The 27,882-nt window shown below is 41.3% G+C and overlaps 3 protein-coding genes across 3 annotated transcripts; 1 reads left to right on the top strand and 2 right to left on the bottom strand.

The window, feature by feature from the left end:
• Positions 1-3,749: 3,749 nt before the first annotated feature.
• cd164l2 (CD164 sialomucin-like 2) lies at positions 3,750-5,529 on the bottom strand. The gene is made up of 5 exons (XM_074613716.1): positions 5,198-5,529; positions 4,679-4,765; positions 4,242-4,334; positions 4,110-4,151; positions 3,750-3,928 (listed from the first exon to the last, which is right to left on the bottom strand). The coding sequence occupies exons 1-5, from the start codon at positions 5,274-5,276 to the stop codon at positions 3,765-3,767; spliced, it is 465 nt and encodes a 154-aa protein (XP_074469817.1). The 5' UTR covers positions 5,277-5,529; the 3' UTR covers positions 3,750-3,764.
• A 3,830-nt stretch (positions 5,530-9,359) lies between these two features.
• gpr3 (G protein-coupled receptor 3) lies at positions 9,360-12,950 on the top strand. The gene is made up of 2 exons (XM_074613272.1): positions 9,360-10,034; positions 11,526-12,950. The coding sequence occupies exon 2, from the start codon at positions 11,552-11,554 to the stop codon at positions 12,542-12,544; it is 993 nt and encodes a 330-aa protein (XP_074469373.1). The 5' UTR covers positions 9,360-10,034; positions 11,526-11,551; the 3' UTR covers positions 12,545-12,950.
• Positions 12,951-13,574: 624 nt separating this feature from the next.
• wasf2 (WASP family member 2) lies at positions 13,575-27,074 on the bottom strand. Its single transcript, XM_074613269.1, has 9 exons — positions 26,925-27,074; positions 24,810-24,973; positions 24,026-24,160; positions 23,370-23,523; positions 21,544-21,661; positions 21,306-21,427; positions 19,303-19,461; positions 18,539-19,020; positions 13,575-14,851 (listed from the first exon to the last, which is right to left on the bottom strand). Exons 2-9 carry the CDS (start codon positions 24,940-24,942, stop codon positions 14,694-14,696), a joined length of 1,461 nt encoding a protein of 486 aa, XP_074469370.1. The 5' UTR covers positions 24,943-24,973; positions 26,925-27,074; the 3' UTR covers positions 13,575-14,693.
• Between the last annotated feature and the right edge of the window lie 808 nt (positions 27,075-27,882).

Below are 27,882 nucleotides of genomic sequence, written 5' to 3' on the forward strand. Positions count from 1 at the left end.
AACCTAAATAGTGCATTTAAACAAATCAGTAAGATAATGTAAAAGGAAGGTGAAAAACAGCTATATAATGTATCTTTAAACAGTAAATTAACTGTAAAATACTGTGAAATTAATTAAAAAAAACAGTTCAAACTGTATTTTTCATTAACAGTACAAAGCTGTAAATTTCAGCGACAGTATAATAATGTTAATTTTACAGTAACATAAAGGCAACCCTGCTGCCAGTTCTTTACTGTTATTTTACTGGGAAATTCTTAACAGTGCACACACACACACACACGCACACACACGGATGTTTTACCAAATGGCAGGGTGGAGGTGGGATATAACTTTCTTCCTTGTAGTTGTCCACACCTGCTAAACACACATTTGCTGCTGCTGCACCTACTCTACTGTACCACACACACACACACACATGCAAACATGACTTAAAGGGAGAATAGCCAGCAGCGCATGAGCCTCAACTTTATTGCAGCAATGTGTTTGTGTGTGTGTGTGTTGGGGGAGGGTGCATTCAGAGTGAAAAAAGACCTGTATTCAGTCGTGTCCTTTGTTAACAGACTTTGGACGACAGCCACACTTGGGGGAAACTTTTTTGTGTGGGCTTATTCAAGCCTGTGTAGGTCCTGGCTCAGACAGCGTCTGGTGCATCCAACCAGCATGGTGCTGCATCCCCTAAAGGCCTCCATCAGCGCTCTGACCCCTGCTGCATGCTGGGAACACCTATTAAGTTACTTTTTTTAGAAGGGCCAGATATGGAAAACGGTGAAGTGCCAAGGGGCCAGACATTAACATTACCTATGTCTGATCTGCAAAGCTAGAAATTTAAATCTGAGTAGGTATTACTGTTTTAATGAACAAAATGTTGCATTCAGCATCTTTTTATTTATTCAGTTTGACTCCTGAATTCCCCCTGTCTTAACACCCTGGGTTAAAGCGAGGATAGGCAGTATATTTTTGGCATCATTGGGCAAAGATTCCATAATAACCTTTCAGCATATTATAATTCAAGTGTTCTGAGAGAAAACTAGACTTCTGCATCTCCTCATGGCTCTGTTTTCAGGCTTTAGAAATTCTAGCCTGTGCCTGGAGGCTGTTCATTCAATGGAGGCAGTTGTAAATCACTCACGAATGCCGGTCAAACTTCTTCAACTGATCTTAACACGGCAGCTGGGTCCCAAACTTTCTCATCTCGTCAGCAGATATCATTGACATGCACTGCAACAGGAAATAAACTGGGACACATTTAGAATGTTTACGTAAAAAACTGTGAAATGTCTATATTTTTGCCTTCAAATGTAACTCGTGAGCTTGTGTTTACAACATGAGAAGTCGTGTATGCTTGGCGTTCAAGTGGTTAAGTCGTGAGAACACATAATGACAGAGGAAAAAGATGAGGCTGTTGGGCTTATCAACATTTTCCTCAGACATATTATAAAATTACTAAGAAAAACAATTGACGATTAAAATTATAATATATTAACTTATTATGCGCCAAAAAATTAACTTCCATGGCCTCCGCCATTTCTGACAACGTCAACAAACACGTCACAACTCGTGAACTCAGAGCTTTCAGAAACGTTCCACTTACGAGGTTGTGAATACCACAAGAGGGGGACGTTCATATGGACTCTTCTCGATAACACGGTAAACACAACCCCATTTGAAGGGTTAGGGGGTTAAGGTATATATTGTACAGTTGTGACATCACAAAGTTACAAAAATCCTGACGGTTTGTTTAAAGGCACAGTTTCTGAATACGACCTGTGTGTATTTCTCAATGGATAGAGCGTTTCGATACTTTCTCAGTATTTATATAGCACTTAAACCTGCTTTATAATAAAAAAAGACAAATGAAAATCTGACTATTTACAATATGGGACCTTTGAAACTTTTTAACAAAATAAGTGTTTCTGTGCAAGACATAAATAAGGAATGGGCTAATTAGCCTACTATGAAATAAAATGACGATCTTCTAATAACCAAACAACGTAAACACCCATAAACTGAGAATGTTTGCAGATTATTTAAAAACACAATGATATTGCTTTTAACAGTATGTAACGGCATCAATTGTATGAGTGGTTGATGAATAGGAAATATCTTATTGGAAGAAATTATTAGTATTTTTGAAATACTTTTCTTTTCATGTTTATAAATGATCAAAGGACCGGATTCAGCCCACGGGCCTCAAATTGAAAAGGCCTGATGTAGGTGATTCTTATCTGCAGATACTGGGAGTACTGTATGTCTCTGGTCGCACCCAGATTACAGCAGAACCGCTCATTCTGCTGGCATGCAGTGTGCCAGATAAAGTGCAAATACTGTATGCTCTCGACACATACTGTACAATCTCTTACTGTGATTAGCGGTTACTGTCTTCTTATTTGCATGCAAGAAAGCAGACATGACACACACAGAGAGAAACAGGTGTTTCAGGCTGTCAGCCTTTTTAAAGCATTTTTCATTCAAATGGCATCACAAAAAAATCAAACAGTTCATACTGAACTTAATTGAGTAAACAGGTTCACATCACATCTCTTTGAACTGTTATTAAAGGGTTGAAGCTGATATGTATAGAATATAAATATGAGCAGTCAGAACAGAAATCTCCTCAATAAAAATTAATTTATAAAAAAAAGACTGAGCTTTTAACAAGTCAAAACAAAAACACACACAAATCAGAGGAGTTGTGCTAAAGCCATATTGTAAGTAGACATAAGGTTTAAATTACTACTCCTACTGCTTGGATTATAATTTGTTCCCAAAGGGGGGGACCTCCAGGAGTTGTTGAGATGGCTCCTTAAAGTCCCCAGCTAAATCATTTAACTCACTGCAAACATGAAAGATATATATATATAACATACATAAATATTTTAAATTTTGGTTTCAATAAAACTCATGCAGCTCCACATGAAACATGGAAGTCCTCTGAGATGATGGACAAAATCATTCAGTCTCATTTTGGTCTATTTTAGGGTTCTTTAAAAAAGTTTAAATGCCTGCTATGACCTTGTCTGACCTGCTGTCTACATTGGGATTACATCACTTTTTCCCACAACCACACTGTACTATTTACACAGCTCATTGGATACAGCTATTTGCTTGTTGTTTGTAAAAGGACAAACACTTAACACGTAGTATTGGTGAAAATTTGTGGTGGGTTTGGTCACAAAGATGAATCACTGAAAGCGCTGAGAAAATCAGAGCCTTTTTTGTTTCTCGTTTGCCAGATTGTATGAATACCAACAGCCAAAACGTCTCTGGATTAGAAATACTATACAAACACAGTGAACACATGCACAGACACTCGTTACACAATGCGGTATTCTGAGACAAAATGTCCTCTTATGAACACACCCATCCCCCAGGGGTACACGAGGGGACCAAACTAAAAATGACAGGAAGGGAATCAGGAAAAAAACAAAAACACTCTCGTCATCAGACCTCGATGAGTCACTGCTCTGGTGTCCTCCATCTTCGCCCGGTTGTCCTTCATACATCTTATCTTCACTGTGGCTGCTCTCTGTGTGAAGATGGGCAGAATTTTTTATTTGGACAGATGGGGTTTGTGATCAGAATCAAAATACAACCTAGAATCCCATTGTACACTGTATTGCTGTTGATCACTCCTGCCACCAGAGGTTGCTGTCACACCAACAGGCGTCAGTTCAACTCGGTGACAGACACATTTACATGCACACACTTAAACTGATACAGCCATGCTAAATTCTCTGTTCTCTAACACCTATACGTGCACAAACTCACATAGGGTCATAGGTGCTCTGCTCTTTGGATTTGAGGAAGCGCATGGCCAAGACGCCGATTGCCTGCACGCACAGCACGAGTATGACGCCTCCAATGAAGCTGGACATGTCAAACTTGGCCTGGGAGAGCTTTGGGGGTGACTCAGTGTTGCGTCCATCACCTGGAGGGAAAGAGAGTTTGATGGGTTTACAGGGAAATTACATAAAAGAAGGGGGATTTTTTTCCGTGACTAGGTGGCATTGGGGAACATTTTACTCAGCAGCTCTTATGGGAATAATAAATGTCTGACGCAAGAGAGAGGGGAGGGGGTGGAAGGGGATGCTGGAGTCGATGCAATTTACCTGAGTCTATTCCATCTTCGCCAATAGCTACAACCTCTACAACTGGGAAATAAAACATTTAAAAGAAATAGAGAGTTAGTGAGGTGGCACATGAATAAGTCGTGTTAATTCTGAAAGTGTATTGTTTGCTACCTGAGCACATATCAGCCTCTCTAGTCCAGCTACAGTTGAAGCCGTCGTCTGCAACGTCGCCCATATCATTCAAACACTTGCCTGTATCAATACCTGAGACAGAGAGGACGAGCAGTTTATAGTGTGAGTGTGTGTGTGTGTGTGTGTGTGTGTGTGTGTGTGTGTGTGTGTGTGTGTGTGTGTGTGTGTGTGTGTGTGTGTGTGTGTGTGTGTGTGTGTGTGTGTGTGTGTGTGTATCGTGTGCATTCCTGGTATGCTAAATAATTCAGTCATCTTGTACAAACCAGGGAAGCTTATGTTACAGCAGCTTTGATGATTGAATTACTGTCATAGGTCAGGTGTGTGTTCGTGCCTGTCTGTGTGTGTGTGTGTGTGTGTGTGTGTGTGTGTGTGTGTGTGTGTGTGTGTGTGTGTGTGTGTGTGCGTGCACGCGTCACCATTTGGACAAATCTTCCAGACACAGCCTGTCAGGTTGAGCATGGAGTTGCCGACACATAGGTCACATGACTCGGCTTGAGAACAATCTGTAGGAGGGACAAAACCAGCAATCAATTGGAAGTGTCACTCAAACCAGTTGATCGGCCGATGCACAATGATCTTCCCACAGACACATTTTTAACAGCTTAATTATTGCAAAACGGCCCACCAGTCTGGACAAAGTCAGAATAGGCAAAAGCGAGTGGGCAAAACTGGCACGTAATGCCAAAGAAAACCTCTCACATTTTTGCTTAGTGTCCGCTTGTGAGAAATACTGGCGAATAAGCCGTCATCACAGTTACTAAGAGGAGATGTTATCAGGGAAAGACTCTTGAAGGAGATCAGATGGTGGAAGCAAGGAGTCAAGGAAAGGAGACATCAGATGCCAAGTGTAGGAAAGACACAGCAACAGGTTATACACTGAGATGGTCATACAATAAGAAAACAAACGTAAGACATGTGTATGGATGAACCCGTACCTGACTGTTGGTACACAGAGGGCACCACTGCTAGAAGCAGCAGTGTGGAGACGAGGACGCTCAACACCAACCGTTGCATCCTGACAGCAGCCACAGATCACCAAACACCTGCAACTGACAGCTGAAGATTTTGGCACTTGGAGAAGAATTAGTATCAACAAAAAGGTTTCAATAAAAAGATCTTCTGGAAGTCCTCAAAAGGGTATCCGATAGAGGTATGGCTCGTGGCTGGGACACACAGAGAAAGACAGGAGAACACAGAGATCTGTGTAACATGAGCGACACCCAAACTTGGTTTCCTGGCAACCAACTGGCTCACCTCAACCCTCCTGAAATACACACCAGTTTGGACGCAGTGACACCTGCTTACTTCGGCAGGCAGTGCACACACACACACTTGCATTCACACATATGTCCTTAAAAACGCCATAAACATGGTAGGCCAAATGGGAGCACTTACTGCACATTTTCGTAAAAATAATCTGGAAACAAATAACTTTTGTGGCCCTCTGGTGTGTTATTTATCACTATTCTGTGTTTTCCTTTATACTCAGATTCTCAAACTGGGTGTATGTTCAAGGGTTGTGGGTCCCAACCTGGCAGCCTAGGACCCGTCAAGTGGCCCCAAGATAAATCTGAGGGGTCACAAGATATTTTAAGGGATGAAGCTGCCGTCACATGATAAGAGATTAGCTCTTCACTCACTGCGAGGTAGGACGCAGAGAGTCAGAGGCAGCAGGTAAAATATCCCCACAAAGAGAGCACAAGGGAAGCCATTCCCTGTATCTAGGCAACAACAACAGTTACAGCTGTTCTCCTTGGTTGCACTTTGAAACGTCAGCAGCAACCGAGGTCAAAGTTGAAATAATTAGATTTTTGAGCGCAGCACTCGGTGGCCAGTTCCAGCAGTGCGCCATGCCAAGGGTAAGGCTTCCACCAAACTCAGGTAGCACCTCTCTCCCCCATAGGAAAACATTGGCTGACATTGATCATGTGTAGATGGCTTAAGACAGAAAACAACACTAAAGAAAACTTATGACTAAGAGTCTACAGCCGTGCTAGCAGCTCTGCGAGGCTGTATTTCTGCACAGTGGGACTTTGTTTGGGCTAAATGCCAACATCAGCATGCTAACAATGACAATGCAAGTATGCTAATGTTAAGCAGGTGTAATGTTTACCATGTTCGGCGTGTGATACCGCCTTACAAGGCACCCTTTCCGGGAGTGAAAGGCAAAAAGACACACTAAGGGCGGGTGGGAGTTGTGGTGGATGGGTCCAACAGACACAAGGCTTTCATCCAGGAGACTGCTGTTCGTGTCTCTAGTGTTAAATTTCCCTTTCACGTTACAATCAGTTGTTCGTTCATGTCCTGTGTTCACAACGTTAAGTTTCATTTTCACTTTACAAACATAGTAGTTTTAAGCCCAACCATAAACATAGCTAAGTGGTTTTGTTGCCTGAACCTAACGTAATGCCAAGGGGCGTGACATAGCGGGCGTATGCGACGAGTTGGGCTGAGAACGTGTTGAAAGTACAGTTGAGGTTGATGAGAATGTCATCAGATTTGCAGGTATTTGTAAAAACCAAAGTATTGATTACATTTTTTGACTTGATGGCACTAAAGGAAAAGTTTTTGATAATCCATCCATTTGTTTTTTTTTATATATTTCATTGTGGACCATAGAGCACCACCTACCATGGCTCAAAATATATTCTTGTTACACAGTGTTGACACTTTTTTCTTGTGAAATACTGAATCCAGGCATCTAGGAATCCTTGAAATTAAACATACTGAGAAGGAAAAAAACAGTCAAACTGATCACAACTATTGTTCTAGGAGATAAACTAGAACCAGCAGGAATAAATGTGGCTTTTTCTCTCCTGTGAAGACTCAAACAAGAACACGTGAATCAGGGATGATACAGAAGTTGACATTATGTGTCTTGAGTGATCCAATTAGCACATCTATATTTAGTCTGAATGCCTTTAAAACACTCACACTGATGCTGTCTGCGACTACGTACAGTGGCTGTGCGTCAGTAGTCTAGCATCACCTCTAATGTGTCACTGATTGTGATGAAGTGCTGCCCTACAGTCACAATAGTTGACTTGTCTATGACAAACAACTCAGACAAGGTACTCAATAATCACTGCAAGGCTACAAGCACAAATGAGATAGGAATAATAAAAAAAAGTGAAATCAGACATCACAATTGATGTGATCACAAATCAGTGCAGTTACAATCTGAATATACAGCATCTGGACACACAAAGTATTGATATTGATGATGTCTAGAAGCCTGATTGATCACATTGTGACATGTGGAAATAAGACATAAGAGATGACTCAGAGTGCCCTACATATATAGAATAATCTCCATAACTCCCAGCTATACTCCTGCACACAACACGTGCAGATGCACCAGCACATAACAAGCAGCAGGTCAGACCTGCATAGTGTTGCTTAGTGATGTAGATGCACTGAGTCACAGCCCCTGGGCCGCAAGCAAGCACCTCAAAAACAGGTGCATTGAGCACAGAATCACGACATCTTTATGCAATGAATTCCACCATCACCATCACCATCACCATCACCATCACCTCCTCCACTCACACCGACGTGGCTCATGCACTCCCACATCTCACATGCTCCCTCACACATTGTCTGTGCAGCTCTACAGGGTGGCTGCTTTGTGTGTCGGTTGCTAAGAAAAAACACACAAAGGGATATTCCGCAGTCCTGTTGGACACGATCACCTCCTCCACGGATGCTCCCACTATACTGGCAAGATATATAGATACACCAGCGACAAAACTAGAGGATAATGCTGAAAATTACTTCCGGGACCTGATAGTATTAAGACACACACACAAGATATAAGACATTAGTGCAAGGACATAAAATAGGAATCCATTATGTTTTAGAGGGGAAAATTTCATGGACATTGCACAAATACTATTCCTTACAATACTCCCTAGTTTACTTATATAATGTTTTGTAATGGTATCCTGAAAAATGCAGAAGAAGTAGGTCTTCAGGGGAGAGAAGCAGCTGCTAAATTTGCAGAATTTAGTATAGCTCGACATGTTTTTTTGAAGGTTACAGTGTTTCACTTCAGACTCTCTGAGTGACGTAGGCGGGTTGGTTGGCAGGAAGTGTGTCCTAATATGGCTCGAGCTCGAGCAGGACGAGATTTCCCCAGTTAGCGCATTGATATGCGCGACCACACCACGCAGACAGACAAGCGGTGAGAGCATCCTGCAGCATCCACGCTCACTATCACTATCACACCGGGGAAGCCTCGGATCACCTGCTGCTCTTATAAGATATACTGGAGGTAGACAGGAGGGGGTTTCTATGTTAGGATGCTCACATCAAAAGACTAATCAATCAATACATTAGACTGCAAGCTAAATAACTGCTATTATATAATATAATATAATATTATATATATATATATATAGAGATATAGATATATATCTCTATATCTATATAAATATAGATATAGAGATAGATATAGATATAGATATAGGTGTATACACACATATACAGTATATATATACATATATATATATGTATATATAGAGAGAGAGAGAGATAGAGAGAGATATACAGTAGATATAGATAGATAGATAGATAGATAGATATAGAGAGAGATAGAGAGATAGAGAGATACAGGTTATAAAGAGCAATTATTTCTTTAATTGTCCGTTCATTTAGGTGGCTAGTTTACCCCTTAAGTGTCCATTTCACACAGATCAGCCTCTAGTTTATCTCTACAAGACTTCTCCCCATGACGTTCCAGGTTTTGTCTGATTACCGGAAACCCCCTCACCATCCACATCTTAACATATGCATATACAGGCTATAAGATTTCTAAATTATTTAAGGGTTATTATTTTACATGAGTGAATCTCATAATGTGCCATTTTAAGCGTTTATTCAAGTCTGTGATCAATATTGAGGCTGTTGTATTAGATTATATAAATGATTATATAAATGTACTGTTTCTGCCCATCCCTGTATATATAAACTCCCAGTGCACACTAACTAAACTGTGTAATAATAAGTTAAAATATAAGTTGTAGCCAGGTTATAAAGGGGGCAATTTTGTCCTTGTCCTTTCATTTAGGTGGACGGTTTTCACTTTGAAGTGCCAATTTGCACATAGATTGCTATGACATCTCCCCATCATGACTCATCCTGGTGCGGTTCAGCACCGTGGACAGAGGCAGCCTGCAGCTCCACACCTCTAAACCTCTACACCCGCCCAACACTAAACTACACCATTCAACCATTCCCCCCCTGGGTCTAATTGAGAAAATCTGTGCTGGAAGTGGAAGGGAAAGGAGGGAAAGAGGGGGGTTTGGTCTATTGATGGCCAATATTTACAAGAAATGAGAGCAAGAGTGAACCGCAGTGGGAGGGGCGACAGAGATGCCGCATTTTTCTGAATGAAATTACTCCCTGTTACACCCCCCCTCTCCAGCATCCTCTAACGCAGGCACCTGATTGGTGGAGTCTCTCAGTCACTGACGTCAGAGACAGACTCTCTCTTGGGCATGAGTCCGCGCGCAAGAGCATCCCTCCTCATAGTCGCTTCAGGAGAGATTGACGAAAAAGAGATGCGAGAGACGACGAGGGAGAGTTTTGCAGCAACTTTGATGAAGACAGGGTGACACACGAGGACTGTCCTCTTTATATAAGACTGGTACCTGCAGACAGCATCACAACCATCTCCATCATTTGGATCCTATATAAGAGGAGAGGACACATCTGCTTTACATCTGCATCCAACTCTAGCAGAGGAATTTACGCGTTAATCGCGTTGAAAAGGTAAGATAAATAATCTGTCATATGCATGTATTTGTGTCTGTGTGTCGGGGACATCCTCTGTGGTGCAATAGACCTATGTTATATAACAGGAGGTGGGATATACTGGTCCTCCCTCTGAAGACAGAGGACCACCGGTGTCTCCAAAAATCTATATCTTAAAATAGCATTATTACAGTTACAGTGTGGTATTTTCTTTGCAGTACAGTTTGACATGTGCTAAAAAAAACATGCACATACCAGAGAGCACTAGGCATGTTAACCTTGGAACAAAATAATTGCTTAAATGGCCCATAATGAACAGCACATCTGTCTCTCTCATGAATGGAAAGGACATGTAGAATCTGTCCCTATAGTTGAACATCATGTTTTTGGACATTAACAAGAGGGATCAGATTGTAGCTCACTAACTTAATCTGGAAGTGAGTGTACAGATTTTAACTATACACCATAAATCACATTTAAGATGCTCCTGAAACGTGTGCAGGGTAAAAAAAAACAAAAAAAAAAAAAAACGAGAGGAAGCCAGTAATGGATTCAGGATTCAGACGTGCTAAAAGAAAAAAGAAAGAAAAAAAATATGATGCATTCATCATGTATCAAGTTGAATTCAGCCTACACATATTGATCGACTATGTGCGTGATGTTCCCGCAAGACAGGTGGTGACGTCACTGACATTTCAGGGGCCAACAGGATTCATTTACTATATAAAAACATATTTGAGATAATTAAAATAGAAATTATGGGCTGAGAGGTGCAATTTAGAAATGTGTCATTTAAAAAATATTTTCCAGCCTATAATGGTGCCTAATCTGTATTTTGTATTGTTTGTGTTTTGTAAGTGCATATTTTGGAGTGCACTGTAAAAGCTAGGTTATTATTATCACTATTATTACTATTATTATTATTATTATTAGTAGTAGTAGTAGTAGTAGTATTTATATTATTACTATTATTATTATTATTATTAGTAGTAGTATTATTAATACTACTATTAGTAGTAGTAGTAGTAGTATTTCTATTATTATTATTATTATTATTAGTAGTAGTAGTAGTTGTATTATTTTATATTATTATTAAAGCTCATCGAGGGACAAGATGGGTTTAGACTATAAATTAGTTAAGCAGTAAATACAACGATAGGTGGCATATTAGTCTAATCAGAGAATAATGTGTGCTTATGTATCTAACTAACAATACAAGACAATATAACATGATGGAGCAACAGAGTGCAGGGCATGACAATCTTAAATGGGCTACCACTTAATGCACTCAGTGATAATCTATTGTTATAAAATGCAGCTGCTTTAGATTACAACAGTATAACATCTCCATATTAAGTCCACTTCTCCTCGACCAGATGCCACGTCCGGCCTCCAGCAGCTTCACCACAGCTTCTGGTCAAAGAAAGGCTGTTAAGTGGACAGAAGGAGAAGCTAAAGACCCCATTAGAGCTAATGTCAACATCTTTCTTCCTCTTTTCTCTGTCTTAGGTTGTTTGTGTGACTGCTGAAAAGCCATGACCCTGAACGCCTCGGACCCGGGCTGGGATGACTTCTCAGGTTCAGACCCCCTCTTCCCTCTGGACCCAATGGATAGCTCGTCTGCATATGAAGTCCCGCCCCTCACAGTATGGGGCGTGGCCCTGTGTATTTCAGGAACTGTCATCGCCACTGAAAATGCAATAGTTGTCACCACCATCTTGGCCACGCCGTCTCTTCGCGCCCCTGTTTTCCTGCTGCTGGCTAGCCTCGGATTGGCCGATCTCCTGGCGGGCGTCGCTTTGATCTTGCACTTCCTCTTCCTGTTTTGCGTGGAGCCCAGTGATTGGTCAGAATTGCTGACCTCGGGACTGCTGGTGACATCACTGACTGCCTCGCTCTGTAGCCTGATGGGTGTCGCTCTGGACCGATACCTGTCTTTAAGCCACGCCCTCACCTATGGTTCGAGCGAATCACGCCACAGAGCCGCCATCCTCTTGCTGCTGGTCTGGTTGGGTGCATGCATCATTGGGGCTGGACCCGCAATGGGATGGCACTGTCTGAGAGAGCCAAGCTCCTGTTCTGTAGCGCGACCTCTGACCCGGACATACCTATCGCTGCTGTGTGGTGGCTTCCTCGTAGTTGTCATGGTAACCCTGCAATTGTACGCTGGGATCTGCCGCGTGGCGAGGCGGCATGCCCACGCCATCGCTACCCAGAGACACTTCCTCCCTGCCAGTCAATCATATGCAAGCAAACACGGCAGTGGAAGGGGCTTCTCTCGGCTGATCCTGGTCCTCAGCGTGTTCGTGGGTTGCTGGATGCCTTTCTCCCTCTGGGGGCTGCTGGGAGACGCGTCCAGCCCTCCTCTTTACACCTATGCCACATTGGTGCCGGCGGCGGGCAGCTCGCTGCTGAACCCGATACTCTACAGTCTAAGAAACAAAGACATTCGCAAGGTGCTGCTCCAGGCCTGCTGCCCGCACAGATACACACAAAACACACACATCCACTACCCTGTGGACGTGTAGACTGCCAAAACCTCGCCAGACTCAAACCACCACACAATCTATGCCAGACATATCACCGTTTGTGTGCCAAGATACACACAAGGCTGCATTTACTATCATCCAGATCCAGAACATTAAGTCTCACACACACACCCACACACGCAACAAACACTTCTACGAGCAAATCAGAATGTTCTGGACTGTCCTGGCTGGTGGCCATTTTTGGACTAAACGTACTGTGTTGTGTACTTTGTGCCTCATCCTCAGTCAATTGTAGCTCCACTGGATCCCCAGACTGAAACAATCACAGGGTCGCTAAATATACCCCCACTCATAGACAGTGGATATAATCACCATTGGCACTTTAAGACAAAGGGAAGGGATGGGTTTTAAATGTAAGCCTATCACAATGTGATGATGTGATCCAAAGCCCAATTTTATTTACTTGAATGTCTAGAAAACACGATGTTCTAGATCTTTCAGGTTCTATTTTGCACATGCTGTTAAAAGCACTTTCAAAAGTACTGACCATATGTTCGTGTTGCACAGCCTTTTTGAAATGAATGAATATTTTATACGGATGAATAATAAATATGCTTTTTTTCTACTGGGCAATGTCAGCACTCTTCTCTTTACTACTGCCGAGGCTTTTACTGTGTTTATCGCTATCTCTCACTCTTTAACTCAATTAGCCGCAGACTGCTGCTCTCTATTCCTGTATCGTAAATTATTTGGTGCCTAAGGCAATCTTCAACGTTATTACCATCATTCTGCATCCACCGCATCCTTTTTAAAGCCTACAAAGCAGCCTTGGTTGTGAGGATAAAGTGATTATGCAAGAGGTTTTTCTCTCCTCCTACTCAATTTCTGAACTTTAATCCAATTGATTCATTTTTCTCACTCCCCACACAGTCGGCACTGTGAAAAGGTGATATGAAGATGAGTCATGGATGAAGCATTATGCCAATTTGACATTCTTGGGAACTTGTTATTCAACATCTCACAGCATACACACTATTCATTATCACAGAAAAGACATCTGAACAATCACTGTAATTAAGGATATCTTTATTGAAATAATCATTTGGAAATTTTAGGCAGGAGAAGCTTTGGCAAAGCATGCTGTGTGATTTAAAATAATAAGGCACTTGAGAAATATGTGGTCCACACTAAACATCAGTCAGTTCTACATTTAACTCATCAACAGCAGCTGATAATAGTTTTGGAAGAAGCCAATCAGTGAGCAGCGTGGATAAACAAAATAAACCTGCACTGACACTGACATGCAGTATAAAAAAGGCACTTATCAGGCAGCTCTACACAAAGCACAGGGATTAAAGCATCAGAGCCGAGTGGATTCACAGAAAAGTTCAAGAGAAAATGCGTAACAGAGCTGAAACACAGACAAAACAAATCATATTTGTGTTAAATGTCTGCATATGTTCAGCATGGTGTGTCTCATCAAACACCCCAGGTGTCTGCCATGAGCCAGTGCTTCCCCTATCACACTGAATAATTAATTCATGAATTTGTTTACAACCATGTCTCATCCACAAGTGAACTGTTCCCATGACAACCACAGGCAGGAAGAAGACTGAATACAAAAGTGAGGAAAGGAAAAGTGATAAAAAAAAAACTGCTTTAAGGGGATATAAAAAGGATTGCATTAATTATCTTTAGTAGATACGATTCAATATGTTATATAAACTTTACACCTATATTATATAATCTGAGTGAGCGAGAACGTTTTGACGTCAACACTTTGTGTCTTTGCACTGAGTAAAGACAGATACTGTGCTCCCTCTCTATTATCCTTTGCCATAATATACTAAAGCAGATAAAATCAGGCAAATAGCCTACAGCAGAGGGCACCTGACACTCAGATAAAGACAGAGGTGATGCGTTTACGCACAGACTCAGCAGAGAGACGTGCATCACGTCACATAACACTCGCATCAATAACAGCGCTGTGTCATCCAATGAAAGCAATGGATAAATGGGGACACAACCAGGCACACTCACACTCAATCTTTGGACTTTTGCACCTGTGATCGGAATAATTTTGGATAAATAGGAATAAATGGTTCAAGGAATGTGATTTGTAATAGGTCACTTGTCTGAGGCTGAAGAAAGATAGGGAGGTGGTAGTGAAGGTGAAAAGGGATGAGGATCACTCGGACCACTCTTCATCGTCAAACTCTGAGGAGTCATCTTCGCTGTCGCTGCACTCTACAGCGATACGACGGGACAGGATGGCGGCCACGTCGTTGCCAAAGTGATCCCTCTTCTCCTGCTCCCGCTGTTCCTCCGTCTTACGCAGGTTGAAACCTAAAAGAGAGTTTGTGAGGATAGTCACAGTGAGTGTGTGTGTGCCTGACAACAGCAAATGATTGATCGCTTTTAATCTTTCAAATTTTTTATGTACACTAATTGGAGGACAAATTTGTTTGCAATAAAAGCTATAATTTATGGTTATTTAAAAAGGTATATTTCTTACCTAACCAGTGGTGGAAAATGTAATCAGTTCCCTTATATTTAGGTAAAAGCTCTGCATTGAGTGTTTACTTAGTCAAAAGGAGATAATTATTATTAGCAAAATGTACTTTAGATACCTTGTGGAGTTTTTAGCCACTAATAGCACTATCGAGTAAAGTTTTAGAGTGGGTCCCTGTTTTGTTTGTACTAGTGCTGTGCTCGTTTGGGGCACGTCCCCGTTTGGGGCGTAGCCGTTCAGGGCGCGTCCCCGTTTGGAACGTGTGCCCGTCCGGAGCGTGTGCCCGTTCGGACAAAAAAAAACATAGTATGTGCCTTCAAAAGGTCAGGAAGAAGAACGTGTAAACCATGTAGGATTTCAATTATTTTTAAAAGGCCGCTTTGCAAGTGTTTTTTGAGACAGGAAAAACATTTAACAAGTTTCTTGGGCCTCAAGGATACACACAATGTGTTTTGGTCACAAACACTGATTGTAAATATAACTTAATCTGTTCACAAGAAAAGGCAACGGGGCATCACAAAAAGAGGTACTCATAATGCATCATCAGTTTTATATTAAACATTATATTATTGAATAAGCATTACCGATGGTTTAAAGAATAACTTCTGTATTTTTTTACCTGAACCCAATTTTCCCATGTTTTTGTGTCTAAGTGACTAATGGGGACAACAACTTTTGACATTTTTGATCCAGTATTGCGGGAGAACGATGCAGCCGCCAGCCGCTAAACAAGCTGTAATGTAATCATTTGGGGCAACCTGGCACCATCAGTTTACATTCACTAAAAGTGCTTGTTTTTGCCACTGACAGGCTGTGATTGTTATTATAAGTGTCTGACAACATTATGGAAAGGACCCTACAGAGAAATTAAAAGTTTTTCTAACCTTTCATTTCCCATTTTGTCATTGTGTCATGTGACTTGTTGCCGGAAGAGACAACAGTGGAAACGTTAGTGATAGTGGAGAGAGGAGTGCCACAGGACACTGCTGTTAGTCAGAGGTTGTTGTGTTGGAGTACAAAAAGTGTAGCTTAGTGTTATCTGAAAGATTTTCAATGTCACGCTTCTCCGAGTGAGACACACAATAACAAACAGACCCAATCAAGCGAAAACTAAAGAAAACGTTTCATTCCTCTGTAGGGTCCTTTCCATAATGTTGTCAGACACTTATAATAACAATAAGAGCCTGTCCGTGGCAAAACAAGCACTTTTAGTGGACGTAAACTGACGGTGCCAGGTTGCCCCAGATGATTATATTACAGCTTGTTTGGCGGCTGCAGCGTTCTCCCTCAATACTGGACCAATTTCAACAGTAAACCACCTTCTTCAGCCTCCGAGAACCCTCCCCCAAAATACCTCCACTGATCACTGCACTGCCTTTCTGGAATTCTTTGAAAACAAAATCAACACCATCCACCAACAGCTGGCCTCATCCTGCACCTCCCCATGTGACCCACCCTGGATGGTTACCTCCTGCCAACCACTCATCAGCACCCTCTCTAACTTCACACCCACAACGGAATTAACCATCACTGAGCTCATTCATAAAGCCAAACCCACCACCTGTCAGCTCGATCCCCTCCCCACCATCCTCGTCAAAGCCTGTCTGCCCTCCATCTCCCCCATGATCACAAGAATCATTAACTCCTCCCTCACCACTGGTATTGTACCCCCCACCCTCAAAACTGCTGCAATTACACCAACCCTCAAAAAACCCGGTGCTGACCCAGCTGATCTGAACAACTACAGGCCCATCTCCAACCTCACCTTCATCTCCAAAACCCTTGAGAGAGTGGTCGCCGCCCAACTTCAGTCCCACCTCAACTCAAACAACCTCCATGAACCCTTCCAATCTGGTTTCCGCCCCAAACACAGTACTGAAACAGCCTTGGTCAAAATCACCAACGACCTCCTCCGTGCAGCTGACTCTGGACTGCTCACCATCCTCATCCTCCTCGACCTCACTGCTGCCTTTGACACCATCTCCCACCCACTACTCATCACACGTCTGACTGATATTGGTATCACCGGTGTTGCACTCACATGGTTCTCCTCATACCTCACCGACAGACTACAATTTGTGAAACTGGGTAATCACAGGTCAAGGTGCTCCGCTGTTTCACTGGGTGTCCCCCAGGGGTCAGTATTGGGTCCACTCCTGTTTATCATTTACCTCCTTCCCCTTGGCACTATCCTCCGTCATCACAATGTCCGATTCCACTGTTATGCCGATGACACACAGGTCTACATTTCAACTGCACCCACTGCAGCCCTGCCACCCGCCTCCCTCACCACCTGCCTTCAACACATCAGGAGCTGGATGAGCAGGAACTTTTTAAAACTCAACAGCCATAAAACCGAGGACCTGCTCATCGGCTCCAAGAACAACATCTCCAAAACTCAACACACCACTGCTCAAAACATCACCATTGATGGCTTCCCAGTACCGTTCTCCACCCATGTCAAGAGTCTTGGGGTCACCCTGGACAGCACACTCTCTTTTTCATCCCACATAAAAAACATCACCCGGACTGCCTTCTTCCACCTCCGCAACATCTCTAGACTCCGCCCATCCCTGTCCCACTCCAGCACTGAAATCCTGGTTCACTCATTTGTTACATCCCGGATCGACTATTGCAACGCCGTCCTCTCTGGCATTCCCATCAAATTACTCAACAGACTCCAAATCATTCAGAACTCTGCCGCCCGGATCATCACTCGCACCAAGTCCTCCGACCACATCACCCCCATCCTCATCCAGCTGCACTGGCTCCCTGTTAAATCCCGGATCGATTACAAAAACCTTCTGCTCACCTACAAAGCTCTCCATAACCTCGCCCCCACCTACCTCACAGACCTCCTCCAGGAGTACACTCCCTCTCGTTCCCTCCGCTCATCATCAGCCGGACTTCTGACCACCCCCACCTCACGCCTCAGCACCATGGGAGCCAGGGCATTCAGCTGCTCTGCTCCCAGGTTATGGAACTCACTCCCCCCACACATCCGGCAGTCTGACAATATCACATCATTCAAATCCCTCCTGAAAACCCACCTGTTTAAACTGGCCTACTCTCTCTAGAACTCATCATCACCCATCATATGCGTCTGTACAAATATGTTTCTGTCATGTCCTGTTGTTTTTAGATTGTTTTATCTGTCAACGTTTTAACTGATTTTTGTAAGGTGTCCTTGGGTGTCCAGAAAGGCGCCACTAAATAAAATTTATTATTATTAATTTCAAAAAAGCGTTGTCCTCATTAGTCACTTAGACACAAAAACATGGAAAAATAGGGTCCAGGTTGAAAAATACCAAAGTTACCCTTTAATGTGTGAGTGGCAATTTAATGTTGTGCCGGTTGAAGTAGAGCCGATGTTAGCTATTTCGTGTAGGGTACTGCATAAAAATGTATTGTATTTTATATGCTCATTAGAGGTTTTCTAAATCATAATCTGAAAAGTATCGAGTATCTTAAACGGTCAAATAAATCCATTTTCTATGGATCCGTTTCCCGTAGTGTCTTACCTTGTCGGATGGCCTGCAGCAGGTCACTGCGAGCATCAGCGGCGGGCTCTGGTTCAGGTTTGGGAGCAGAGCTGGTTGGCGCCCCACCAGAGGGAGCAGAGTGGTTAAATGATGGCGGAGGAGGGCCGGGGGGAGGTGGAGGAGGAGGAGGAGGTGGTGGTACACCACCACCCATAAGCATGGGTGGTGGAGGAGGAGGAACATTGGACATAGAAGGTGGAGGAGGGGGAGCAGGTGGGGAGGGATAGGCGGTGGGAGAGGAGGAGAGCGGAGGAGGGGAAGGTGGGGCGTTGAAGCCAGGGGGAGGTGGGGGGACCCCAAAGCCAGAGGATGGAGGAGGGGGAGGAGGTGCAGGGGGAGGGGAGAGGTTGGGACGAGAGTTGGGAGGGGGAGAGGCCATGGGGGGAGCAGGAGGTGGGTGGCTTGGACTCAGAATGCTGACACGCTTCCCGGCTGGTGCTCCATACCCTCCGTCATTATACCTGCAATTGACAGAGTGGAAGTTAGAGATGAGGAGAAGTTATATGACAAAATGGACCCTTCATTTGCCTCCAAACAACCTTCAATTTCTTTGCAGCTGCAATCGCAGCAGCTCATGCTCATTAAAGAGGCTGAAAGTGAACAGTAGGTTTATAATCTATTGTTGAACCCTATAATTTTGAGAGGATTGCAGTGCAGCTCTACAGTACACATGTAGCTGTACGTTAAGCACATGTTGGCAGGGGCGGCAGCGTGTGTGGGCTTATATGCAAGTTGCTACTTACGCCATGTCTGGAGGTGGAGGAGGCAGGAAGTCATCAGTGCCAGGCGGAGAGAGAGGGGAGCTGGGGTCATAAGCGTAGGAGCCGGTGCTCATCTCGAGGCCTTCAGAATTGAAGCCATCTCCAGATCCAATACTGCCATTCAGACCCTCAGAAGAATTCCTTAAAACAAATTTAACACATCACTATCAGCCCAAAATAAAGTATGTTGTATTTATTCTCTGAAACCTTGACATGCAAATGACCTTTGGTAATAACAGCATCTGCAGACCTAATTGCCAGTTGTGGGTCATGCACTTTTTGCTTATTTGTTTAGGATTATCACAAATGCATTTAAACTGCAGACACAAATAGTGATGTTGACACTTGTGGTGACTGGTTCACGCAGCTATTTAAAGAGCACAGAGTGTAGTCACTTACACAGCAGTTAAAGATTGGCTTGACCTTCAGTTTAAGTTTAAGAGCTGTTTCCTCATCAGGCCTGGCTTGGAGTTACAAACAAGCCGGGAAATGGTAAATCACTTTTAAAACAGATTGTTGTTTATGTGCTTCTTATTATGTTTAGAGCTGTCAAAGTTAACGCGATAATAACATGTTAACACAAATTCGTTTTAACGCCACTAATTTCTTTGGTTTGAGGTTGTAGCAGGCTTTAAAGCTAGAGTGAAGATACTGGTATCAAACTAGAAAACTTGAGGAATCCTTTGGTACAAACCATGTGAGGAAAAACTGGCATTGCTGATTTTCACAGGGGTCCCTTCACCTCTGACCTCAAGATATGTGAATGAAAATGTTTTTTTTCATTTCTATATTCTTTAATTTTTCTATTCATTTAATTAAAACACCACACTGAAGAATAAATAACATACAGCAGAAAAACACTCAGTATGGTCTGCTGTGACTCATGCATGTGTTAACAGCAATTTGTCAATGACAAACAGTTCTACACCCAACCCCCTGAGAACATTTTCAGACAGGACATACCACCCATACCACTGTGTACAGATTGGTTGATAAGATAGGGGGGAGTGGAATTTACCATGAGAGTGACAATTCTGTACTTTTAGTACCTTAATGCTGCAGTTAGTAACTTTGAGAATGTATGATAAAAAGTAATTTTTATAAAACGGTCACTATGTCCTGACAGTAGCGCATGAGACGGGTAATCTGAAAAAATCATGTTCCTCTGCCTCCTCTTAGTGCTTCTAATGGCATCTGCAAGATTTCACCGCGCCCAACGGAAAACAACCAATCAGAGCTGAGCAGTCTCTGACACAGCTGTCAATCACTGCTCACGAAACTCGCGAAGTCCGATCAAACTAGGAAGCACTGATCAAATATGAATCAATACTCTGTTACTGTAATGCCTATTTCTCACCTCAAATGTTTTCAGAAACATCTTGTAGTGTACTGTTTAGCTGTAAAATGAGAAAGCTTGTGACCCGGCAGCCATGTTGAGATCAGTTGAGGAAATACCAAGCACCGCCCACCAGCCGGAGCAAACTTTCTCATTTTACAGCTAAACAGTAAACTACAAGATGTTTTGGAAAACATTAGAAATAGGCATTACAGTATCAGAACATTGATTCAGGTTTGATCAGCGCTGCCTAGTTTGACCGGAGTTCACAACTTTTGCGAGCAGTGATTGACAGCTTCTTTAGAGACTGCTCGTCTCTGATTGGTTTGTTTTTCTGTCCGGGCACGTTGGAATCTTGCAAATGCCATTAGGAGCACTTGGAGAAGGCAGAGGCACATGATTTTTTTCAGATTACCTGTCTCATGCGCAACTGTCAGGATATAGTGACCATTTTATATGTTTAACTTTTACCAAAGTTACCAACAGCAGCTTTAACAAGAGAGAGAAATAATGAATTCATCAAGTAATTATTTCTTACTTATTGCTGAAATGCATTCAAAAGCCTCTTAGGCCTGTGGATGAACATAACAAATACACACCCCACCAAACTGCAGACTTCCACCTAACTTCACACAACCTCTCAACTTACATCAAATCATTCTTTGGCACCATAAACTCCTCTCCCATCTTACGGCGTTCCCATTCATCCTTCCTGGTCTTGATCTTTCGTGGATTGAGCGTCCGTTGGTTCAGATGGTCTTTCTTCTCCTTCTACTCAGAAACGAAAGAGTAAACAAGAGTCACGTTACCAATAATGTCCACTTGTTCCAACACGATGACTGTCATGTTACTTGTGTTGTGTGTATAAGCGTGTTTATGAGTCTCACCCTGTGCTTGCGTCTCTCCTTCATGATGTCCTTGGTGTCCTGCAGCATCTTCTCCTTCCACAGCTCAAAGAAGTAGGAGGGATCAGTGTAAAACTTCAGGGCCTCCTTCCCATCGTCCCTGTAGACAACCATTTTACAAACATTAAAATTACATTTGGGTCTCAGTTATCCTGTGTTCACATACATAAATAACATAAAGTGTCAGCTGAGTCACAGATCTTTATCTGCCAATATAATAACCAGCCATAATAACACTTCCCCTTTTTAGTTCAACAAAAGAAATAGAACATTTTCTGTTGTCACATACTACCTCGTATGCAGTAAAGTGAATTTTTTTTCCATATTCTGTAAAGATCTGTCAAATTAATAGCGCTTTCACATTCTAACTAGTCACAGAGAGAGTCTTTGTAACATAATTGGACAAGCTTACACTCTCACTCTGCTTAACATTGATGCCACTGCTGTGGTTACTGATTATACCCTCTACCAGTCCCCTTCTGCTCTGGCTTCTAATTAATCATACTTCCGATGACATGTCATGCCTCTTGCATAATTAATATTCAAGATCTCAAGGATACGTGTCAACTGGGTTGTGACACATATGGTTGTTTTTTTCCCCACAGAATTTCTTCAGTGCTGCTTTGATTCAGTATAGTTACAAGCAGAGACATTTATATTTAATAGAAATTATCCAGTCTCTTTTGCCATTAAGTCTGAGTTTAGTATGATCATTATGTCATTATGTATGCTTGTTGGTTACAAATATTGTCAACAAAACAAATCAAAAACTGCCTAAAAATAAGGGGATCAAAATAAATGTCTCTTTCACATGTTGACACACTAATAAACAACAGCAAACAGTACCGCATCAGCATGATGAATTTCAAGAACCTTGCAAAGGTGAGCTACACGTCTCCCAAGAAACAGGATAAACATCACAGCAAATTTGACATTTCAGTGATATTTAGCAGTGGTGGAAAGTAACTAAGTATATTTACTTAAGTACTGTACTTAAGTTCAATTTTAAGGTACTTGTACTTTACTTGAGTATTTAAATTTTCTGCTACTTTATACTTCTACTCCACTACACCTCAGAGGCAAATATTGTACTTCTTACTCCACACTAAATGTATGTTATAACTTTAGTTACTTTGCAGATTCAGATCAATGATACATATTATCAACAAATAAATTATGATGTATGACAGTGGATAAATATAGGACTTTATTGATCCATTGGGGAAATACACAAGCTACTTGGCAGAGTATATATTAAAAAATAAGCTCCACCTTTACCAGTTTCAACATTAAACTAATGCACATTTTAAAGCATCAATAATCATAATTCCATTATATAATATATAGTATTCTGAAATGGGCCATTCTGCATAATGAGTATTTTTTGGTACCTTAAATATATTTTGATGTTAATATTTTTGTACTTTAAGTACAATTTTGAATTCAGGACTTTTACTTATGTACTTTACTTGAGTGTTTCTACACTATTATATTGCTACTTTCATTTAAGTAAAAGATCTGAGTACTTCTTCCACCACTGATATTTAGTATCATAAAAATTTTAATTTGCCCAGCTTCTATTGGGGACTGAACCTCATTGAAACAAATACACAAAATTATATTCCACCCACTCTTTGATGCAGCTACATCAGGGAGCTGATTAAATAATGCATAGGCATTACAAAAATATAACATACACGTGCATGCACATGTGTGCGCATGTGCATGCACGTGTTCTTAATATTCATGCACGTTATGCTCCAGTGAATGAACATGGAGGTGTGATCTTTGTGTCTGCTGAGCCCTACCGGTATTTGCTGAGGTAGTTGAGTGGTGGGGGCGGATTACAGGTTACGTAGGTGTCCTGTACAGGCATTGGCAGAGACGGCCTGGTGAACAGCTGCTGGTCCTGGGTCAGACTGCTGCGGAAAGCCTTACGGGTAGTGATGGCCTGCAGAGAGACTGAGAGAGAAACAGACATATGAAATAGAGAAAGAGGATATTTTAATGGGAATGTTTTGTGAGTCAGTGTAAAACCGGTTTGAAAATAAACTGAAAATATTACATTTTATGTTATATTTAACCGTATTCAAAATATTGAACTACCCATATTGTATACTAGGGCGATACACCTATTTTTAAGAAGAAGAACAAGAAGCAGAAGAAGAAGAAGCAGAAGAAGAAGAAGCAGAAGAGCAGCACTTTTTCTGCAATCCGTTTCCATACTTAACTGTATGTGTTGTGTTTATGACGTCACATTACTCAGACTACAACAATAAAACAGTCATTTCTTTCTACCTCCGTATAGACTCAAACGAAGCAAATATATCGATTCTGGCATTTAAAAAGAAATCTATTTCAAAATCGTAAAAACAATTTGCGATATATACAGTACGTGAATCAATTTTTTGCTCCACCCCTACCATATACTAAGATAGTAACAGTAACATTTGGGAGTACTTACCCTCCTCTTCTTTGGGGTCCAGCTGGGTGACTTTAACCTGCAGCTGATCCACTCTTTCTCCCAGTGTATTTACTCTGATTGCAAATGCTCCAGCCTGGAGAAACAGCTCCCCGAACACATCCTCTGCATATTTGCCTACACACACACACACACACACACACACACGTAGGTTAGGATTTTACTCGATAAAAATATTTGTCTCACACACATGCACAATAAATGCATATTCACAACTACATTCAAATAAAGTTTTACCATTCATGCATAATGAGCACTTCTATTTTATTTTTCTCAGAGGCAAATATTGTCTTTTCACTCCACTATATTTGTCTGATAGCTTTAGTTACCTGTTACTTTGAAGATCAAGGTTTTTGCATACAACATATTTGCGCAGTTTATAAAATATGATTCATTACATATTAATGGTTATAGGTTACAACAGTATTAAAAGTAGTTAAGATTATCCTCATTCTAACCAGCTAAAACATCAAATGCTGCTTACACAATAATGCATACGTAATTATAATTCAATAATATAATGTCTAATGTCTGCTAATACTTTATACTTCTACTTAAGTATTTATGGGTAAACTTACGTTTGAATGCTGCAGTACTTATTTTGATTGCAAGACTTTTACTTGTAGTGAAGTAATTTTACCCTGATGTACTGTTACTCTTACTTAAGTACAAGATCTGAGTACTTCTTCCACCACTGTACACATTTGCCATTTGTTATTGACCGACATAATGACACCCAACCAAACCACAGACAGCAGACACTCACTGAGGCTGCCGAGCTGGCGGATGATGTTGGCCAAGCTGATATTGGTGACACATTCCAGCTCACTGCGGATGTTGGGAGGGATGGTCTGACGACACACATGCCGTGGCTCGATATTCCTCGTAACCAGTGGCATGGTGGGGTGTTGTGGGTAAGGGGACCCAACCCTGATGGGGAAGAGGAGGTGGGTCATTTGAGGCAAAGACATACAGTACAACATAAAGGGCCTAAAAGGCAGCACTGAGATGTATTACCATGTATAACATACAGCTGTGATACTTTCAAGTCTAGATTTGAGATAATTGAGATTTCAATTAGTCTACTGGGAAATAATTAAACGAACAGTGTGTAACATTTCGGTGATCTATTAGCAGAAATAGATGTCATATTACCCAGCCCTAATTTAAAGTAATTTGTCTAGCAAAAATGCCAAACAATGACTGGTCCCAGCTTCTCAAATGTGATGATTTGCTGCGTTTGATTGTTGCTGTTTTATAACCATGTGAATTCTGTGTGAATCTCTTTGGGTTTTGGACTGTTGGTTGGAGAAAACGTGAAATTTAAAAGGCATCACCTTGGGTTTATGACAATTATATGGAACAGACTATTAATCAAGAGATAATAGACAGGGTACTTGATAATAATAATTGTTAGTTTCATTCCTAAATTTGACACATGCTCATGTGACCCAGACACGCAAATAAACCCTGAGCCAGACAGAGCTAAAGCAGAAGCAAAACTAAAGCCTTGTCAGTCCAGCATCCACCCAGTTTACGTGAGCAGCTTCTTCTCAAGCCTCAGGGCCCTATTTTAACCATTATATGCTATTTTAGTATAGAATTATTAAATAATGTTTATAATAAAGTAATTTTCGATCAATTTTGAGGTAAATATTGGGGTAATTTGGCAGTAATTCCAAAGAAATGTCAAATAGGTTACTTGCTAATTATCACCTAATTACCGTGAAATTTGCGGACCTGTAAAATGAAGTGTTACTAAATATAGTCATTTATTAAGGTTACATGATATATCCCATAATTCTACCTAGATTTCAGAAGTGGCAGACAAAAACAATGAGTCAAAAATTTCAGACCCTGACTGCAAGTATACCCTGCAGTGCTTCCTATTCCCCATTCAAGTTTCCTAGTTACAAGTTTTTCTTGTTAATGTTGGTGCTTCAGAGAAAGGCGAGGTCATGATACACAAAAGACATTACTAGGTGGGTTCAAGTCTGCACTTTTAATTCGGAGTGACAGGCACGTTGTTATGGGTATTATGCTCAAGTCTCTCACACTCGTTCATAATGAACACCAAAATACACGTTATCAAGAGCTCGTTATCCTTAGAACATTTTTAAAGGAAATGATCATCACATTTAATTCATGATGTCTAATTATCTTTTGATATGTTTAGATATATTTTCTTTTCTTCTATACTGTTTTTTGTTATTGCTTTTTTTTTCTCCTGGGGTTGGGAGGAGGTCCTTTGTGTAAGCCTGTAAGGCTTCTTGACCTCTCCTGACACATTTCTTGTTTGTTTTTTATTCATTCAGTGGATTTTGTGCAGTTTTATATATGTGCAAATAAATAATAAATAAATAATATAAATAACATAAATAAAATAAAATAAATAGAATAAAATAAATAACATTTTCAAACGCTCGGATTTATCTTTATTTTGTCATGAAAAGTGGTTACAGCTGTTACAACAGTTACAGCTGTGTACAGTTGAAATACAGCTCGGCAGTTAGTGTCGGTTAGAGGCGGTTAGTAGCGGTTAGTAGCGGTTAGTGGCATGTTTAACAGTAACGTCTAGTCAACCGTTCTCTGTCAAATGGACTCACTGAAACTATAAATATCTTACTAATAAATGTAATATATCTGATAAACTCTAACGTTTTTCCCCAAAAGGCAACTACAAGAGAACTTCTAACACGTCGTTACACTTTTACGCCCACAACATTTAGTTAAAACTGGTCTAAAATGTAAATTGGGATTTCGGCCTTGTCGGAGCAGGAAGTAACTTGTCGGCGCTTCATATCTCGAAGAAAACAGCCAAATAAACGTATATTTACACCCCTTACTTTATGGAAACACCGACTAAACATTCGTTACTTACCGTCAACAATTGGCACCTGTAGCCTCTCTCTCTATTTATAGTTTAGTTGTTATCCTGTCTCAAGATTTCCACAAGAAAACGCAGAGCGGTACAGTACACGGAGGAGCCAAACAGATCACTGAAGTCCCGGGATTATGAACTTCTGATTGGTCGAGCGGCGGAGCTCCTCAACGCTGATTGGCTGCTGCGCCTGTCGGCTTGATTTTCCACTGAGAACAGGATGTGGAAATTTCTACGTAAACAGCGTAACTCCACCCTGACTAGTGGCAAACAGCTGTACGTAAGTTGCGTAACGTAGGGTGTAGGCCACATTCCTTACGTACGCTCCAGCGAGTTGGAGCGAGTCCGAGGAATGACTGGCATTGTATGGCCCCTTAATGGATTATTAGAGCTCACTGTGGAGAAAAGCACTTATGAGGATGTCCTGTGATCTTTTTGCTTGGTTAGTGTTAAGTGCATCCTTCACCTCAACTCAGTCAATGCAAAAGTGTCCATTGTCCATGCAAGATGTATGTGTTTTTCATGATTTATTTATAAAAAAAAAATAAATTAAAAAAGCAAGCAAACGAAGCACAAAGAAAACATGAATGTCATTTATTTATTTTGTCTTATCTTTTATTTTCTTTGTTTTCTTTGTTAGATAAGTGAAGTACCTGAAATGTCATGTCTCTCTTTGTTTGAAATTCTGATTAAACATTTCATGTATAATTTAATTATTAATATTAATATTGTTAGTCTGTCTGTATGTGTATATATGTATATGTGTCTATATGTAAAATTCAATAAAAATATTGTTTAAAAAAAAAGAAAAGAAAAACATGAATGTCGCTGCCTCTCTTGCTCTGGTAAAAAAAAAAAAAAAAAAAAACATAAGCCAACAGTACCCAGGTTCATGCTGGTCCTTACCTACCTATATGCAGGTGCCAGCAGTTTTACCCAATTCATGAACAAAAGAAAA

This window comes from Sebastes fasciatus, chromosome 17, assembly GCF_043250625.1.
Source record: "Sebastes fasciatus isolate fSebFas1 chromosome 17, fSebFas1.pri, whole genome shotgun sequence".
Lineage (NCBI taxonomy): Eukaryota > Metazoa > Chordata > Actinopteri > Perciformes > Sebastidae > Sebastes > Sebastes fasciatus.

Bases quoted from the DNA above. Each gene is read 5' to 3' on its own strand.
- cd164l2 (XM_074613716.1), bottom strand. From the start codon at position 5,276: ATGCAACGGTTGGTGTTGAGCGTCCTCGTCTCCACACTGCTGCTTCTA. The intron at 4,152-4,241 runs GTAGCAAACAAT...TTTATTTCCCAG, and splicing joins AGAGGCTGATATGTGCTCAG to TTGTAGAGGTTGTAGCTATT. The intron at 3,929-4,109 runs GTAAATTGCATC...CTTTCCCTCCAG, and splicing joins CGAAGATGGAATAGACTCAG to GTGATGGACGCAACACTGAG.
- gpr3 (XM_074613272.1), top strand. From the start codon at position 11,552: ATGACCCTGAACGCCTCGGACCCGGGCTGGGATGACTTCTCAGGTTCA.
- wasf2 (XM_074613269.1), bottom strand. From the start codon at position 24,942: ATGCCACTGGTTACGAGGAATATCGAGCCACGGCATGTGTGTCGTCAG. The intron at 24,161-24,809 runs GTGAGTGTCTGC...GTGTGTGTGTAG, and splicing joins CCGCCAGCTCGGCAGCCTCA to GCAAATATGCAGAGGATGTG. The intron at 21,428-21,543 runs GTGAGACTCATA...GTTTCTGAGTAG, and splicing joins AGGAGAGACGCAAGCACAGG to AAGGAGAAGAAAGACCATCT.